Source organism: Balaenoptera ricei, chromosome 13, assembly GCF_028023285.1.
Source record: "Balaenoptera ricei isolate mBalRic1 chromosome 13, mBalRic1.hap2, whole genome shotgun sequence".
NCBI lineage: Eukaryota > Metazoa > Chordata > Mammalia > Artiodactyla > Balaenopteridae > Balaenoptera > Balaenoptera ricei.
Genome location: NC_082651.1, coordinates 12992574 through 13012222, shown reverse-complemented (window position 1 = coordinate 13012222; position 19649 = coordinate 12992574). Strand labels below are relative to the sequence as shown.

General features: G+C 48.9%; 1 protein-coding gene across 1 annotated transcript; it reads left to right on the top strand.

Annotated features, from left to right (window-relative positions):
• The first annotated feature begins 3222 nt into the window (after positions 1-3222).
• On the top strand, positions 3223-19414 carry LOC132376844 (uncharacterized). Its single transcript, XM_059942726.1, has 5 exons — positions 3223-5329; positions 9265-9450; positions 12661-12833; positions 15958-16075; positions 18885-19414. Exons 1-5 carry the CDS (start codon positions 3230-3232, stop codon positions 19071-19073), a joined length of 2766 nt encoding a protein of 921 aa, XP_059798709.1. The 5' UTR covers positions 3223-3229; the 3' UTR covers positions 19074-19414.
• Positions 19415-19649: the final 235 nt, after the last annotated feature.

Below are 19649 nucleotides of genomic sequence, written 5' to 3'. Positions count from 1 at the left end.
GCGCTTCTCTGAGAGCGCTCAAGCTGGCACTCCTGTGTCCTCCCAGCCTGCAAGTCCAAAGGCACAGAGCTCAGCCTCATTTGCAAAGAATAACCATTATATGATCAGGCGGGAGGGGGTGGGACTTTTCTTGTTTTGTTTTGTGTGGTTAGGGATTATTATTGAAGAAGAAATGTTTGCAATCACATGAACAAAACAGCTGCTGTGGACATCTGTGTTCATGGAAACTGATTTTTGTTACACAAAACATCTCCTCCTGATAACATGGATCGCAATGAGATTCTAGATAGTTCTTCCTTACAAAAAGAGGCTTATTGTTTTCTGTAGTAATTATATGTGTTCATTGCAGAGAAAATGAGAGCAATTCAAAAAGGAACAAAGCATATTTTAAGACGCCAAGATAGAACCACAGTTTGATGATTATCCTTCTCGGTAAATGGTTCTCGATGTAGATCTACACTTAATTGAAAACAAATTAAGTTTGTTAGATCTTGCCACACACTATTCTGTAATTTGGTTTTATTCACTCAGTATCACATCTTGGAGAGGCTTCTGTCACCTTACATATAGACCTACATCACCACTTTAATGGCTTCATAGTGCTCTGTAACTTCTATGCGTCATAGTTTCCTTACTGGGATGTTTCTTTTTTGTAACATTACATTCATGGAGTGTTGGTAAATGCTGAGCGAAGAACGTGTCTGTCTAGGCTGGCAGGAAACTCTGAGGAAGTGTGGCTCCAGGAGGAAATGGGGGCTGCTGCGGAGTCTCTGATCCTGTCTTCAAGGAATATCACGCTGGTAGCTCAGAAGCTCCATCTTCAGCCGGAATGTCAGAGCCACCAGGAGGAGCTAGTGACCACAGCTCAGCACATCCTGGTAGACACCACGAAGGTAAGGCTGATGTCAGAGCTGGCTGGCCGGTTGGTCTGGACAGAGAGCTCATTGCTGGGAAGCAGGGATGGGGCATGTCATTCCCACAAGGGATGCCCACCCCAGAGAGAGAAACCTGCCCAAGTTTATGCCAAGATCGCAGAGTTCATTACCAATTTAATAAATGCTCATTGTGGAAGCTGCCATAGGGAGCTGGGTAGACATACTGAGTCTATGTTCTTAAACCCACGTGCAACCCCTGATCCCCACACTTGGCCACCAAACCGTAGTGATAAGGGATGCATTTCCCACCCTACCCATGGCCAAGAGCTACCTGGCGAGAAGCTACCAAAACCTGGGCAACTCTAAGCCTATTTGGCTAACTTGCTGCATTGCCTTACAGCTGGGAGGATCTCAGGGGCCAGGATAACCCCTCAGCCTCCAAATACTCCCCATTCTCCATCCTGACATTCCACCATCTGTCACAGCTCTTTTAGCTCGGTACATTGCTCCCTGTTACAATGTTACATGCCTCAAATATTATCAAATATTAATATATTAATAATGTTCATCATTTAAACTTTAATACTGTGGGTTATTGGGAGGGGGTGTAGTTGTAATTTAACAGATCCTCATTAAAGAAAGATTGAAATGGGAGATGAGAGAGGCACAGCCGGAGGGCTTTGGCACCTGCTGATGGGCGGAGGAGAGGGGAAGAAGGGCAGGCTCTTGGAAGTGGTTGGGTACCAGCTCTGTTGAAGGGGATGAACAGAGCAGTCAGGGAGCGACAGAGTCAGACCAGGAAAGATTTCTTAGAGGCACTTCTTGGACAAACCATCTCGCCAGCCCCCATCATCCTCATGCAAACAGTAAGTGCTTCCTAAACACTCTTTCGTTCGTGGTGTGTTGGTTGCCACGTGGACGGTTGACGGCTCCTCCTGTAATGTGAAGAGAAGGGCGCTTCAAAGCTAGATTGGACCCCACATTAAATGTGGCTCAATTTAGAGGGGCTTACATTTTCAGTTAAGCCAAATGTTTTCTTTAAACGTCACTCTTAGGTGACATCGTCATCATTATTATTACTATTATTATCTCTGAGATTCTCTTTAGTCTTTTGGAGGACCTTTATTTGCACAATGGGGGTAAAGCAGCTGCCGTTGCTCTCGCTTCGGCTCCAGAAACGTGTAGGCATTTTCCAGCTTCTCTTCCCCCGATTGCCCAAACAGGTCCTGCTGCTGGAAGACGCGGCGACGGCGAGGAAGATGGTGCGAGCGGCGGGCTGGTGCCTGACCTGCCTGGACGCGCTGGAAGCGGCGGGCGACACGGCCTCGCTGCGCGGCCCCTTCGCCGACCTGGCGGTGGCGCTGCAGAGCCTGGGCGGCCTGACCGCGCGCGGGTCCGAGGAGCGCCTGGGCCGCGCCGGCCGCCTGCTGCGGGGCTGCGTTCCCGCGCTGCTCGTGGCGGCCCGCGGCCACCTCCGGCGTCCCCGCGACCCGCGGCTGGCCGCCTCCCGGCGCCACGTCTTCGCTCTGGCCAGGAAGACCCTGGGCGAGCTCCTGGGGCGCCTGGAGCCCGGCGCCGCCCCAGCGGCCCGCGCCCCGCACGGCGCGCTCCCTCGGAGCCTGCGGCAGCTGCGGGAGCTGCTGGCGGCGCCCGGACCCGAGCGGCTGCGCGGCGGGCTGGACGCGCCGCTGGCGGCCGTGGTCTGGCACTGCATGCGCCTGGCCGCCTGCTCCCCGCCGCCCGAGCGCCTGCGCCTGGTGGCCCGTTGCCGCCGGCTGCTGGAGCTGCGGAGCGCCGGCGTCCGGCGCCTGCACCCGATTGACGGGCCTCCGGGGACGGGCGGGAACAGCCAGGAGCCGGGGGAGGAGTGCGCAGCGCTGTGGGCCGCGACTGAGGACCTCTCCCAGGGGGTCCGCACCGGGCTGCTGCGCCAGATCCTGGACACGTTCACCGACACGCAAAGCCCTCTTCAAAGACTGGTCCGGGCCGCCTTGGCTACTCCCTCAGTCGCCTCCCGGTGCGATGGCGAGGCCTTGCCTGAGAGCCTCCAGCTTCTCCTCGCTGCTTTCCATGACCAGGCCAACCGGATGCTCAGAGTGGCTCACTTGGTCTTGGTTTGCTGCCCACGAGAGCAGACTGGCAAAGACGTGGAGGCCACCATGGCAGGCCTTCGGGGGCTTGTGGTCAGAGTGCAACAGCTTTTCTCCCAAAGCCCCCAAGGGTCTGGTCTGGACTGCAGCCTTGCTGTCCTGCAGGCCCTGCTTCAGGAGTGGGCCAGGGCATCTCAAGGCTTATTAGCGTGTTTTGATGATGTTCTCCATATTCCTGAGTTCCTGAGTGTGTCCATTCAGGAAATGACCAAGCACCTGGACTTTTTTACATGGGCTTTGAGGAGTGGAGATTCCAGAGAGTTCTCTCCACTTGTGGCATATTTACAGGGTCGAGGGACACACATCGTGCAGGTGATGGGCAGGTATGTGGACCAAGATCGAGATCCTATTTTCCGGAATGGCCTGAGAGTCTTGATCCAGCAGCTGGAGCAATCCTCCCGGGTCCTGGGTGCAGCTGGGGAGCACTGTTCAGGTGGGCACGGCTCTCAGGACACAGATGCACTATTAACCTTGGCGAAACATGTGATCTCTTCAGCTCAGAGCATCCGAGAGGGGCTGGATGGAACTAACCACCCAGATATCCTCAGTCCCCTTCGGGACCAAGTCCAGAGGTTTGACATGGCTGAGAGACGGCCTTATTTCATTCTCTCCAGCCTCCAGGATTGCACAGCTCCTGCACTGAAACACCAAAGGGAGCCTGGGCTGGGGAAAAGCGACCGAGGCACCTCCTATCCACCTAGGGATCATCTTTTTTGCCCCTTGATTCTTGACACCGGTCTACAGAAGGTGGGCTCTCCACTCCCTGCCATCAGCAAACCCATGCTTACTGTAGACAGCCTGAGCCACCAGGGAGTGACCTCAGCTCACACCATCCTGCAGGACCAGGATGCAGCTGTGGAGGCAGCTCAGGAGGCCCTGGCTGGAGAGGGACCACTGGCGTCAGAGAGGATGACTGGACTGCAAGAAATCCCATCACTGGCACCTTCTATTATTGACCTAGCAAGGGAGATAGAACATTGCACAACTGCTAGAACTGATGGGCTTCTGGAAGTGGCTCTCCAACTGTCTGGGAAGACCAGGGAAACCAGGCAAAGTTTGGTAGCCAGAGCTGGTGACTGGTATTCTCTGTGTCAACAGCTGTTTTGCAACAAGCCAGCAGCTGATCTTCAAGAGAACATGACAGTGTTCATGGAGCTTCAGCAGAACTTAGCCTCAGTGGTTCAACTAGCAGTCAAAAGTGGACCCATGGATTCGGGTAAGAAGGATTCTGACTCAACTGGGCATCCAGAAGCACATTTACAAGTGCAAGGCAGATTGGAGGAGGCGGAGACCCACGCCAAACAGCTTTTGGACAAAGTTCTGGCCTCTGATGGTTTCCAAGCCCCCGGGTCGTGGGAGGAGAGCATTGAGGATGGGTGCCTTCTGTGGTCAGTGGCTGTCCAAGACCTGCTCCAGTGCCTGGAGAGGCTCAGCGGGAGACAAGGCCTGTTCCTACTGCCCCTGCGACAGGCTGTGAAGGACCAGCAGGGACTGCAGGAAGGGTTGGCTCAGGCAGCAGATGTTTCTCAAAGGCTACAAGAGGCTGCTAGGCTGTCTTGTCTTCTGTGTGGGGATGAGCAGCTGAAGGGTGAGATCTCCTTTCTGTGCAGGGAGGTTCATGTGCTCACGGATGCTCTGCTGGATGTGGCACAGATCCTGGCCTCCTTCCCCAAAGCATCTCCCAGCCTGTCCACCCGCTTTGAACTTCTCTGCTTGGAGCTCACCCTTCAAGCCAAGGCCCTGACTGGCCACCTCAGCAGCATCAATGCAGACTATGAACGTGTCCTCCAAGGTGCCTTCTGCCCAAGGCTCTCTGTCTGCAAAGACCCCCAGACCCGGCCAGAAGGCTCTCTGCAAAGAATGGTGTCTGGTATCCAAGCTGTGCAGGGAATTGTGGCTGGAGGTCAGGAGACTGGGCCCTGCCAGGAAGACCTTCTCATGGCTCTGGAGAGCATTCTCGTCCTCACCAAGGAGGTGGCCCAGCGGGTCCCTGTGCTCCGAGAGTGCCCAGAGGGCTGGCTTCAGCAGGAGTGGGCAGCCAAGGCCCACCATGCTGTGGCCCAGCTCCAGGCCTGGAAAGGTGGTCACACCAAGGCTTGGAGACTCCTGGCCCAGTGCTTGAAGCCCAGTGATGAAGAGGACCCCACCCAGCCCCAGCTCCACCGTGGGGAGGGTGCATCAGGAGCCGCTGAAGCCAGCCATGTAGATTCTCAGGGTGCTGCTCCAAGAGACACCGCAGGGAGCTCAGTGGGGACCTGCACTGCTGACCCAGGCATCACCGGGACAGTCGCGGACCTGGGCATGGTAGGAAAGTCAGCCTCTCTCCTTCTCCCCCACCTCAGCCTTCTTTCTAGTCACCAAAGCCCCCTGTCAAGTTCTAGAAAAAGCTCTCTTGGTGCCCACGTGTGTAATTCACATCTGGCAGGCAGCACAGGGCACCCTTTGAGAATCCAAGGTCAGGAACCAGACTGCCTGCGCGGTGCCTGCCTCTACCATTTCCAAGTTCTGAGATCTCAGAGAAGTTTCTTAGCTATTTTGGACTTTAAGATCCTAGTCTAGAAAATGGGAACATTGATACTTTCCTGGCAGAGGGTTGATGAAAGCATCCATGGAAAATACTTGCACTTGCCTGGAACATAATTAGTGCCCTGTGGTAGGGCCTATAATGATTGACTTGCATGAAGTTCTTCCCATGGCCCCACCTGGAGGGGGTTCCCCTTGCTGTGACTGACAGCACTGCTCCTGTGGATCGGGCTGCTTCATGCCACCTTGACCTCCACGATGTTACCTCCCTGCTCCAGTCAGGGGTTCTTTGGTTTGCAAGTGGCAAGAATCCAACTTGAATCCTCGTAGGCAAAAAGAAAGATTTACTGGAAGGCTTCTGGGTCTGTTGAACACCTTCCACGTATAGTCGTTTCCTTCTGGGGCACCAGACAGTGTCAGGGATTGTGGAGCCCAAACATTTGATTTACTTAACATCAACCGTGGGAGATATAATAGGTTGGCAGTGACCGCCCAAGAAGTTCCCAGGTAGATGTGCTCGGCCCAGCGTTTTGTGCATAACCTGATCTGTCCCCTTCGTGACCTTACGCTTGGCTGCCCAGACTCCCCCCCAAACCTTTCCCTGGGCTTTCTCCCAAGATAGAGTTGACCAGACCATGTGTTTCTCCACCCCATTACTCTTTACTTCGTTTTTCTCATTAAAATGTCATTACCATGAGAAAGGCCCTGTTCCCAGATTCGCTGGGAGCCCGGCCGGCACAGTTCCCTTGCTCCTGCAGCCTAAGCCCGCTTTGCTCAGGCTCCCGCTGTCTTCTCATCTCTCCTGCTCCGTGGCTCCTGGTCTCATGAATTCAGACGTCCTGCCAGCTCCTCCTGATCTGTTTTTCCACAGGGTCTTTCTGACACATACGTAATGCCGCTGACTTCACTGACAGCACATTCTGTTTCTCTCAGTTCCGCTGACACAGTCCCCGTCTCAGCAAAGCCTCCCGACACGAGCATTTCAGAGAACTGCCCGCCCAGGTCAGCTGGCACCCAGAATGGTGAGAACAGCAGGCTCATTCAGCCCCCATCACCCCTCCTGTCCACGAAGGGGTGTCACCTCTGCTGTTGCAGGCTGCTTTTCTCTGGGTGAAGAGCAAGGCCTCACATGCCAAGGTGCCCACCCCAGGGAAGCATCTCCTTCATACACCTAATTCCAGTGCATAGCAGGGGACAGTAGGGACAGCGGTCCTGCCGAGAGGGCTACCCCCGGGTGGGAGGGCAATTGGGGAAGGGAGAATCACATCCACGGTGTGTGTCTGCTCCACTGTCCCACTCGCTGGGGCTCCTGGGGGGTGGAGACACCCTCCACACGGCCCAGAACAGCACCTCAAACTGTGAGCCCCTGAGGCAGGGCATGGCCTTGGGAAGGTGCATCTTTTGGGCACTTGTAAGTCACAATCTGGAAATTCTTTATTCCAGTTATGGGCTCTTCAACAGAGTCCTAGCCTCCTTCATTACTGAAGAGCCTGGAGACACTGCTAGCTTTGGATGCTTAAGGTCCCTGACAGTTGAATACGAGGCATGAGTTGAAAAGAATATTTCCTAGTTTCCTATCCCTTGGCTCAAGGCCCACCAAATCCCATATTTGCCATTTTCACCCTGGTTTTTAGTCACTACAGTTGAGTCTTAGTCTCAGTTGAGTTCTCGCCTTTCTCTTCATGTCGCATAATCCCGGGCCCCATCTGGGCAGCCCGCTGGCCCTCAGTGTGTTGGTCCTTCTCCAGAAAAGGTTCCGACTTGCCCCCCCCGGCAGTCAGGGGGCATCCCAACCTGTCTAAAACGAGGCCAGCAGACAGTTTTCAGAAGGTGGGGGATTATTTAATTGAAGAGGTAATACAAAAAAAGCCAGGTGACTTCTCAATATGCACTAGCACAGAAAGTCTAAACTCTCAGCCGCTAAAGTTCAAGGACTTCATCTGACTCATCTTTAGATCCTTCAGGACAAGCACGGTGTCTGGGGCATCGCAGGTGCATGGTAAGTGATTTAGATTGCTTGCTGGGATGTTAAAGACAGCCTAGAAGGGCAGAAGGGGTTCAAATTTGGGGGCAAAATGGTAATGGGAGGGGTAGAGCAGATATTCTAGATGTCTCCTGAGAGGAGGGTGGTCTTGAGTTGAGCTTCAAAGGCAGTTTGGGATTTGTATTTGCCAGGGAAGAGAGGAAGGACATGGCAGGCAATAAGAGCTCTGACGTGAACTTGGTTTGCAAGTGGCTATGAGCCCCGGGGCCGCATACCTGTGCTCAGATGTGCTCCCAATGTGGAAGTGAATACTTTATGGTTGGAGAGGAAAACAGCCTGCAGTTAAGCCTTCACTATGGATGCCCTGTGCCTCCTCCGGCCACCCACCTGGCTGGTTACTGTTCTCAGCATCTGGACAACTTCTGAGTCAAACCCAAATGATCAGGGCTTTCCCCACATGCTTGGCAACTGTTGCCTCTGCTTGCTCCTGGGCCAAGCTTGGGGCCAAGCACCACACTTAGATCCCAGCCTCCACGGTCTCCTGGTCCCAGACTCACATACGTCCCCTTGTCTGTCACATGGCAACTGCTCGCTTAAACACCCACCTGAGCTCTACAGCTACAGCCAAATGATGTGATTCATCCAACCCCTTCCTTGGATCATTGGTCTCCTGATGTCACATCTTTCGCCCAGCACCCTTCCTGCGTGCTTGGCAGTGAGTGGAGCATGAGAAAGACCGGACAAAGTGGCCAGCAAGGTGGGGGTGGAAGGGACACGTGCCTGGAGCAGTTATCCTTTGATTTCCATTCCTCTCCTGGTGACATATTTGCTACATATATAGCCTCAGACCAAACAGGATCATGAACTTACATCTCCCAATTTAGATAGAATTTGCTATCACACTCATACTTTTCCAACAGCTACGTTATGACCCTTCTGAGACATTAGTATGCTACATTGGGGTCTTGGGGGAGAAGTCAGGGTGTAGGAAGGCTGAGAGGTTCCTCCCACCCATGTTCTCCTTCCCACCTGCACCCGGGGCACAGCCCCTACCCCCAGGAGCTCAGGATCTGGTGGGTGAGGCCGAGAGATGATCAAGGGCACTCTTGACACTTTGTTATTGGGTTTACCTTCAAGGGCAGTACACCTGGTCTCAATTCCAGAGTCTGGAAGAGGCTCAGGAGAGGCTCCACTTAGGGTCCAAAAAAGAATAACATGGCCTCCCCACTTCTGGTTGGCAGAAGCTGCTGTTTTTCTCACTAGAAAATAATAAGCAAGTTAATGGGGGAAAAATAATTATTCATACCAGAACTGTAAAGTCCTTCCATATGGAATAATTGATATGAAACTGTCCCAAAGTAGGGACATTCAAGGATTCCTGAATTTCTTCAAGGAGCTAGAGATTCTCCCAGGTAAGCCCTGGAAATTCACCAAAGGAAAGAAAATGTGATATTTGAACTATACTGGGGATCTGAGTCTGCCCGGTTGCAGTTTATGCAAATTCTGGGTAAAAGGAGCACAGAGCAGTAGGGATTCATTGTTTCCTCTTGTCACTTTTTTCCTAGATGTTTGGAGGAGATTGTCAAGAGCTGCTGGCATGTGGGGATCAGGAAACCCTCTTGATTCCCACTCTTCTTTTAAAAATGGTGAAGAAGCCATTAACATCCCCACTGCAGTTCAAAGATCTGAGCATCTTGAATTTCATCAGTTCCACCCTGTCTTCTTCTTACAGCACCAGCATAGCGGCACCCCTGGCGGCTCCCCCGGCTGTCCAGCCTGGCCACACACTGAGGTGGACCTGCCTCTCCCAGAGGATGGCAGCGTGAACAGTGGGAACAGAATCACCCAGGTTACCCAGGAGATGGCCAAGGAGGTGTTCCTGATGGCTCAGAGTCTGAGGAGGAGAGGATGCATCTTGGTACTTGACCTTCAGTGGGTGGTGGGAGGATTGGGCACCACGGGGGGGAATGGGTCTCCCAGCTGCTGCCCCGCAGGAGCCAGGACAGAGGGGCCACGAGCGGGAGCCATCGGGCACGTAGCATTTTTCGGTGCTGTCTTCTCTCTCCATCTGGGCGTATCATAGAGCTCACTTCATTTTTCTCTTCCCTCCTCCTGTGGGCTCGTTACTAAGGCTTTGTCTTAGTCCATCAGGGAAGATAATTTGCCGGAAGCTGCAGTTTAGTAAAATCAAGACCCATTCCTATCCCAGAGGATGAAATGAAGGGAGCCATTTACGTCTTTAAAAATTCCCCAAAATAGAGGTAACAGGGCTGCAAGCTCCTGAAGGATGGCCATTCAGGGCCAGCACAGCCTGGAGAGGATGGGGGCTACTTTCCACTGGCTTTGGGGTGGGGGGAAGCTTCAACCACAGGTCACCTGTTCTAATTCTCTTTAGCCATCTCCTTGATTCAATGTAGTTAAGCATCATTTGCCATCCACACACACATCAACACTGAAAAAAATAAAAGAAGTCCATTTACTGAGTGTGGGGACCAGAAGGAAGAGATCAAATGGCACCAAGAGCCATTTAGAAAATGCCTTCTAGTGTAGGTCTGCTGGGTACTCATGGCCCCCAAACCCGTGGCTGGGCCACACGCGGTAGAGGAGCGGGGCCCGGAGAGAAGGTTGGATGTCAGGGCACCTCCAGACTAGGTGACTGCAAAGCCAAGCCCAGCAGCCCTACCACACCCAAGACTCAGACCTTTCATTGGCCTCTTCTTTCTCCCAACCCAAGTCCACTTCAGTTAGTTTCTCACTGGAACAGTTACCCCAAGGTCATTAGGTCAAAAGTGGGAGCAGTTACCACTTCTTGCTGACTTCCGATTTCCTTCCAAACATCTCAGATATTCTAATTTATATAGGACTTGGGTGCTGATAGGGCCATGTGGCTGAGGGCCCAGTAATATGCAAATCCTCCAGCCCGTGCAGTTCCCTGGGGAAATGTGCGCTAAAGGGAAATGACAAAAGGAAAAGCAAATGGTGATTTTTAACAGTGAGGCTAGTGCCTGGTAAAATGGAGTGACTATGCAGAATTTCCCCACGAATCCTCCAAATCTCGATCTTAATACCAATCAGATTTTAACAACCAAAGTCCCTGCTGCTCTTGAGTAAAACAGAGAAAAGAGTTTAAAATGGCTGGTTGGGGGGGGGGCGGGTAACAGGCAACACAGGCATGGGGGCAGAGCAGTAATCCTGAGGCAACCGTATTAGCAACTCTTCAGCCCTGAGGCTGGGGGCAGAATTGGAGGAAGCAGGGAGGAAGATGGGGAGATTGGATGAAGGTTTCCCTTGGAGAGGCAGAAAAGGTAAGCATCTCCTTTCCTGGCAGAGGTCTGCAAAAGATTATTCTCATGTGGTTTGAGTTTTCTCTGGCACCTTTGAGACCCAGGTTATGAGTTCTGGAATATTCCAGCTTGACCTCCTCAGTTGAGCCCTCCCCCTTCACACATGGAGATGTTCTTACTGAAGACTTTCCAGCATCACGACCTTCATCAGCACTGTCTGTGTGCCAGCAGAGAATGATAGCCATTCCTCACGTCATTATCTAGGTCAGGGAAACTGTCGCAGTAATGTGTACAAAATAAAATACCCACAGGAAAAAAGAGGGGTTCTCTCACCCTCCTCTCTCCTATTTCTTTAGTATTCCTTTTCATTCTTATCCTAAAGACCAGTAATTCTGAAATCAGGTAATCAAACCCACATTTGGTACAGGGACAGAGTTGACAGATGCAGAGCTTGCCTAAACCCAAGCCTTATCCAAAGAGAAGTAAAGTACACATTTTCGGACTCATTTGCTAACTGGGGTGGCATATCATAAAACAGAAACAAATTCTCGAGGGTGTGAGGACTCATGTATTCTCCTGGGACATCATAAAGAAGTGTGCTGCCTTGGATGTTTGGGATGGGGCTTGGTTTGGGGTTGCAATGTCAGTTTTTTAAAAAGAAGGAGCAACATAGTTTCAAATGACCTGGCACAGATTTGGCTAATTTAGGACTGGCTGCTTGAGTTCTGTGTTTCAAAAAGGCTCTCCCAGTTGAAAGGGAGGTTTCTCGGACTGGTCTGCCCTGGAGCTTGGAATTGCTTGAATTAGGCATTGGACATATCTGTACCCACTCCTTTCTTATCTGGAATTGCAAATACCTCTAATAAACTAAGCCTCCAACATAGGTTTATTAGGATTGTTTTCTTCCTTACTGGAGAAGCTGAGACAGCATGACACATGGAGGAGAGGGAACCAGGAAGTGGCTCCCCACCAGGGTTGGCCATTACGAAAAGAATGGGGCAGACAAAATTAAGTTCTGTCCATCCTCATGGAATTTAGAGGCCCCTCAACAGGGCAGGTACACTAAAGAGTCTGACTCCGTTTTTAATGTTTGCTGACAGCTTTCAAGCCCCACCCACTCCTCCTTCCCCTCGTGCTCCACATCTGGGCAAGCCAACAAGAAGGTCCAGGCACGGTCTCCTTTGGTGCTAGTGGGAAGTTCAAACCACACAAGCCCTGACTGTTGAGTGGAAACTCCCACCCTGGCCCCATTCCCTGACCACAACAAAAGCCAGGCCGGTCTCCTTTCCTTGTTCTCTGAAGCCTTTTCAGACCTGGTTAGGAAAAGGCTTCTGTCACCAACCCATTAATTATCAGTTCCCAACTGGGAAGCTCTACATGTGGCTATAGGCCTTTGACCCTTTGGTCAAGCCAAGACCTCCTTCAACCTGCACGTTCCTCACACCTGGCCCTTCTTAGGGGCCTTATCTCTGCCCCGGGCCTGCTGAAAACTCTCTCTGAGCCACTGCAGGCCACAGCTCCTGTGCAGAAAATCTAGCCCAAGACCAGGAGGCTGGGCCACCTTCCCTTCAGCAGTCCCCACGGACAGATGGGCCTGGACCACCTCATTCTGTGGTTTTCAGGAGAATAAGCTTCTTGCTAACCTGGAGTGTCTGGACTTGAAGCCTCTGGAGGAGGTTCAGGACATCACAGTTTTAGACCAAGCTAAAATATGTTCATTCCGGGGCTGAAATAAGTTGTACCAAGCAAGTTTTGGATGTTTACAATTTGCCACCGATTTCTTAGGGAAAACCTGCGGAGGCGTTGTTCACCTACTTCCAACTCTTTCATTTCTTTTGGTATAGACCAAAGAACAGCTCATTACCTCTGCCAGGAAAATTGCGACTTCCGGACAAAACTTCGCCAGACTTATCCGCATCATGGCTAAGAACTGTGTAGACCAAAGATGTTCCCAGGAGCTTCTGTATATGGTAGAGCAGATTCAGACAATGAGCAGCCAGCTCCGCGTCATCTCCAGGTAGGAAATGGCTTTGAAGGGAAGTTGCTGTCTTCTTTCTCGAGACCCAAAGGGAAGGCTTGGAGGGGGGAAATATAATTCCTTCTTTTGTATACTCCTTTTAATGTTTTTTGTCCTCCAAGAATCTACATTTATTTGGGGAATATCACATGTTAAAAATATAGAGTATAATTGCAGAGCACAAAAAACACATTTAGGCTACTGTCATTTCTCACTGTATCACAAACATATCTGATAATATACTTAAGAAAGAAAAAATATTTAACATGGAAAACTAGTTCCTGAGTAGGTGTGAGGATAAAGTAACCATAAGGATTTTTAAAAATTTTTTTCTATTTTTTTTGGCGGCGTTGCGTGGCAGGCGGGATCTTAGTTCCCCGACCAGGGATCGACCCTGTGCCCCCCACAGTGGAAGCACGGAGTCCTAAGTCCCCGTAAGGATTTTTTAAGAATCAAATACATCAGAACTTAGGCTCTCCTTCAACATCGGTCCCTCCTCCCTTCATAAAAGTGACTTCAGTGGTGCTGCTGGGCTCACAACACTTCAGGGTTAATATACAAGCACAGATGACTGATCTCTACTTTACAATCATGTTTACATTTTCACCATTAGCTCTCTATTTGTTTTTATACGAATCATTTCAGTTAACAAGCTGGTTAACTCTAAAAATACACTAATTGCAAAGTGAAAGCATTTTAAATGTCATTTGCCTAGGAAAAACTATGCCAGCACAGGGCTTATGTTAAGATTAATTCATTTAATGTGCCCAAACTCTGGAGTTGAGCAGCTTTTGGTCATTGTCTCCATATAACAGTTTTCACGTTGATAATATAGAACACTGGAATAGAAGTATAGGATGGTTTCATTTCCACCCAAGTCCCTTAATACCTGCAGTGGCATATTCATCAGTAACAAACGTTTATTAGTAATATATTATGGGAAAGCTTGGTAGTTAAGACTATTATCAATTATTGTGAGGCATAAAAATAACATCACCAAGACCAGGGTATATAAATTGTTTTTAAACTAAACGTAAAGCCTGGTTACTGTTCTCTAGGAAATAATATTTCAGGCACAAAATCATCTCACGATTAGCTACCAAATTTTTTCTACTTAAGATACAGGAACTGTAATTAATTTTAGCATTTCAAATATGGGTATTGTTGTAAGGGTACTCCGGATTTGTTTAAATCAGGTATAGTAGGAGATGCAAACATGGACATGACAAGGAAGAAGGAAGAAAACAAGGAAGACAATCCCTCACGGACCCTTAGAAACAGGAGTCATGTCGGTAGGACCACAGAGGGAAGCACCAGGGTCAGTCAAAAAGCAGAAGGAGTGAGGGGAAAGCACGGACAAATCCTTTACTGTGTTTTTGTGGGAAGGAATGGACAAGTCAGGGGAAGTAGGCTAAACAGGTTTAGGATTGGTTAATTTGAATTTGGGCTCTGGAGTATAGAGATTATCTCTAGCTGTCTGGCACCTGGCCCTGGGGTGATCAGGGCAGGGGAATAGTGGCCCAGAGTATAAGAGCGCTATAAAGGAGAAGGTTGGGGGTGTGAACTTTGGATTGGTTGGTTTGCATGTATAAGTGCACTTGCAGGCAAGTGGTTTACTCTCTCTAAGGACTGGCTAACCCTGGGAGGGGCAGTGTTTCCAACGTCAGATGGCCCTAAGATAGTGCATCAGAAACACAGAAAATAAAAAGGCATGATTAATACAGGTACATTTATCAAGCTCTCAGTCCTCTAAAGGATCTGGAAGTCCTGAGATTTCACCAAAGTTAGTCACTTAAGTCTCACAGCATCTTCATTTTCTTTTTAATTTTAATTTTTATTGGAGTATAGTTGATTTACAATGTTGTGTTAGTTTCAGGTGTACAGCAAAGTGATTCAGTTTTATCTAAATCAATCAATCTATCTATTCTTTTTTTTTAAATCAATTTATTTATTTTTGGCTGCTTTGGGTCTTTGTTGCTGGGCGTGGGCTTTCTCTAGTTGCGACGAGCGGGGGCTACTCTTTGTTGCGGTGCACGGGCTTCTCACTGCAGTGGCTTCTCTTGTTGCAGAGCATGGGCTCTAGGCGTGCAGGCTTCAGTAGTTGTGGCATGCAGGCTTAGAGCACAGGCTCAGTAGTTGTGGTGCACAGGCTTAGTTGCTCCACGGCATGTGGGATCTTCCCAGACCAGGGATCGAACGTGTGTCCCCTGCATTGGCAGGAGGATTCTTAACCACTGTGCCACCAGGGAAGTCGTATCTATCTATTCTTTTTCATATTCTTTTCCACTATAGGTTATCACAAGATATTGAACACAGTTCCCTGTGTTATACAGTAGGTCCTTGTTGTTTATCTATTTTATGTATAGCGTCTTCATTTTCATTGGTGAAAAACAACTTGTCTCAGTAAATTCAGTTACACTCAGTTTAAAGCAAGTATCATTGAGGTGTGTGATTCAATTAAGAAATATCAGTCTGATCTTTGATTAGAACTTTTACTTTAAGTCCTGAATGCAATTCTAGACAAAATTTCTTGTTCCCTTTCATTATGTATGGATGTTGGCATTTATTCTGCTAGTTCTCTTCAGTTATTTTCATTAAAAATACTTCTTAGCAGACTCACAGATATACAGAACAAAATAACGGTTACCAGTGGGGAGAGGGTAGTGGGGAGAGGCAATATAAAGGTAGGGGATTAAGAGGTACAAACTATCATGTATAAAATGAGCTGCAAGGATATATTGTACAACATGGGGAATATAGCCAATATTTTATAATAACTATAAATGGAGTATAAACTTTAAAAATTGTAAATCAATATATCGTACACATGTAACATATAATATTGTGCATCAACTATACTTCAATAAAAAATTTTTTTAAAAACATACTTCTTGTTAATTTATAGATACTATATGAGTCATACTTTCTTAGTATCAAAATATAAATTTTATGATAAAATGTTAAATTATACCTTAAGAACTTTCTTTCTCTGAATAGTCCCTACAAAGGCATCCCAGCTTTCTGGAAGAGGCTCACATTGTAAAACCTTCTGGTATTTGTTTATTTGAGATTACACCTCTTACCTGGTATAATGTTAACTGCTTTCCTCCTGTCAACTCCCAAGTGTAAAGGCCTCCTTGGCAAGAAGCAAGTCCTCTGAAGAGCTCCTGGTGGAAAATGCACAGCGGCTCCTCCATGCTGTCTCTAAGACTGTGAGGGCTGCAGAAGCCGCCAGTCTCCGGGTAAGTGCTAATCTCAAGGGTGGACACTGGCACAGACATGCACAGGACCATGACTCAGGTCACAGGCTGAGAGCAACATTGCAGACATTCACGAGGAAACTCTACCTGCTTCTTAGCTATTAAATTCAACTTCATTTCTTACCGAAACCTGTCACCTGATTTCTTGTGTGTTTTAGTTTGGTTAATTTCTATCAACCTACCTTCAGTTCCACTGATTCTTTCTTCAGCTGTGTCCAGTCTGCTGATGAGCCTGTCAAAGCATTCTTCAATCTGTTACCAGGTTTTTTCTTAGTTTTAGCATCTCTGTTTGATTATTTCTCATAGTTTTTGTCTCTCTGCTAAAACTCACCATCTGTTCATGCATTTTGTCTACTTTTTCCACTGAAGTCCCTAATATATCAATCATAGTTATTTTTAACTTCCTATCTGATGATTTCAACATGTGGCTCATATCTGAGTTTGGGTTTTTTGATTGCTTTGTCTCTTGACAGCAGATCCTTCTTCTTTGTGTGTCTTGTAATTTTCCAATGAAAACTTGACATTATGCATAGACTGGTAGAGACTAAATGAGTACTACGTATGCCTGAAGATGGGCCCACCTCTTCTTCTAGGCCATTAGTGTGTGTGTGTGTGTGTGTGTGTGTGTGGTGGGAGGTGGGGGTATGAGTCAATATAGTCAGGAGTTGAGCTGAGTTTGGGTGGCATTGTTACAGTCATCCTTGGGGAACCACTGGATTCAAATGTTCTAGCATTACTTTGTGTTCAGTGCGGGGTCTGGGTTACCAGAGGGTTTTCATCAATGTTCCTGTTCCACTGTCTGCTTGAGGCTTTCCTTGTGAGTGTGCACCTCAGGGGTGTTCTCTCTCAATGTTCTTGCCTCTCCATAGCCTACTTGTTACTTGTGACTCGATGATTGCTGGTCTGGAGAGGAGGTGGTAGTGTTCATTGTTGTTCTCACTCAGCCTCAATTGTAGGCAGGCCTGGTGTCCCTGGATCTCAGGATTGGGGTTCTCAGTGATCCTGTTCCTCCCTCAGCAATAGGAGACTTTTAACAGTATGAATTCAGGATGGTTTTCTGCTTCTTCCCCCGAGGTAGAGGGCTATATTCTGTTTTCTTTCTCCGCTTGCAGTGGTCTTGACCTGTGCCCTGGGGATGACAGGATTTGCTGTTCTTCCTTCAGGGACTTGAGCTTTTGTGCCATGAAGAGACAGATGTGGGCAGAGATTTGTGCCTTTGTTGCAGTGATGGCTGCTCCTCTTCCCAAAGCCTGCTCCACAAGGGAGACAGTCCCAACCTCCTGCCCTGTCCCAAATCTTTGTCATGAGCACCAGGAGAGGTCCTGGAGAAAGCCTGTGAACAGGTGTGGATTTTTCTTAGTTGTGGTTCTCATGGATCCTATACACTCACACTCATCTACAATTGGCCACAGCAATTTGTTAAGAATGTTAGCTAAAATCTTCTGATCAGGTATATGATAGTCTCATCTTCCTCCCACGCTCTGTCCTAAGGAAGCCAGTGCTGGGCCCTTGCCTCTCCCTGAAAGTGGCTGTCTTTTCTTAGATTTCAGTCCAGTTAGTTGCCCTTCAACCTCAGCTCTCTAATAAGTTCAAGAAAAGGTATGATTCTGTGGATTATCTGACTTTTTCTTGTTGTTAGGGTGGGAGCAACTCCCTTTCCAGCTTTCTATGTCCTAAGTGAAGGCAGGAAATGGGAAATATTTGGGTCTCCAAAAGAATACCCTGCCAGGGCCTTCACATGTGCTGTTCTACCTGTGTGAGATGCATTTCTGCCCCTCCACTTCTCCCAAATTGTCTTATGTCTGGCTCCTTCTTATCTTTTAGGCCCAAACTTAAATTCCACCTCCTCAAAAGGGATGAAATACCCCCACTATATCTAAATGAAATTGCACCAAGTGTCCTGTGCTTTAGTACCTTGTATGGTTCCTTCGTAGCACTTATCACATTTTGTAGTTGTCTGCTTCTTTTCCTCGCTTTTATGTGTTTGTCTGGCTCTGTTATTGGAATGTATACTTCATGAAGCCAGAGACCTAGAATAGTGGGCAAGTGCGTGGAGGCACTAAATAAATAGAATGGGAATTTTCATTTCAAGTTTAAAGAAACTTTGTACTGGTTAAATTCAAAGAGTACATAAAGTAGACACACCCAGTGAAAAGCATTTGGAAAATGTGCATACTTGAACTACAAGTTCCAGAATTTCTTGAATATAAAGAAGGCTGAGAGGAAAGCTCAGGACTGGCCCTATGGATCAGTGAGCATCTCTCCGGCCAGCACGCCAGCATGGCCACAGCCACAGCCTCCCGCAGATCCTGCAGCACCACCCAGGGCAGGGCCAGTCCCCGTGTCCCAATGCCCAGGCCATCTGAGTGCAGGAGGACCTGAGGGCCAGGCTGAGTGCTTGCCGTGTACACCTGTGTCCTGGCTCTGCTTAGGCCATTGGCTAAGGACCCATGGATAGTTTGCATAAAGCAAAATGAATAAAGCAAGATCCAGGAGGCAGAATTTGGGTTAGAGAGAGATTTTTTTTTTTTAATTGACTACAGTCCCAGAACATTCTATCGTGATAGACAAGATCCTTTGTTCTGTTGTGCTTGTCCTTTAAGAATGAGTGGGCTCCAATTCAGAGGACCTCTCCAAACACGACTCCTTGCTCTCTATTAAACTTAGGGCTAAAATATCAGAAAACCAGCCCCAGCATCACTCAGAAGAATCCCCTAGGAGCTCCAATCAGCTGACGCTGGGAGAGAGTGCACAGCGCCTCCTAGTACTTAATCATCTTTCTCTCCTCCAGGGTTTGAGACAGCCTTCCCCAGATCCGGAGGAACTGGAAGTTGCTGCCTTCTGCATGCAGTGGAGAAGAAAATTGCGAAGGCACAGACTTCAAGAAACCTCAGACCCGGACCGTGATGAGCTGGGCCTCCGAAAAACAAGCACTAAAGGGCCCCCGACACTCGTGGCCCTGGTTCAAGAAGCGTTATAAAAGCTGAGCAATATTCTCCAAGTCAGACTCTCTGTTGATGTGTGCACTGGCCCTGAGACTCTGGCAGCCCCTGGAAAGTGCCTTTTAGGCCGAATCAGCCTGTGGGGACACAGGGGGACATGGTGGGTTGGGTGGGTGCAGGGTAGCCAGGGCTGGGCGTTGAGCAGAGCTATCCTGACAGCATTCCCAGTCAAGGGGACAGCTCTGGGCCCCTGGTGAGACTGCTATCTTCCTGGGAAGGATACTTAGCTTTCTGGGTTTAGAAGGAACATCACACATAGACCGGGAAAGGATGGGGAAAAAAACACCCAAGTCCTATTAGCTTAAGCCTTTTTTAAGATGTTGCAATGTGAGAACAGTCCCAGTACGTTCTATAGGGATCCAGGAACTGAAAGATTTATGGATTAGATTGGTAGTCAGTCAGAGTTCACCTTGCTTGAATAATTTGGCACTGTTCAAATTTTCAAGGTGTGGGGAAACTAAAGATGTGCTAGTTTGGGACACAGTGCAGGAGCTGCAAGTCTGAAGGCCCTGAGTTGTGATCTGGTGAATCTGGGTTTAGCATCTGGGATGGAG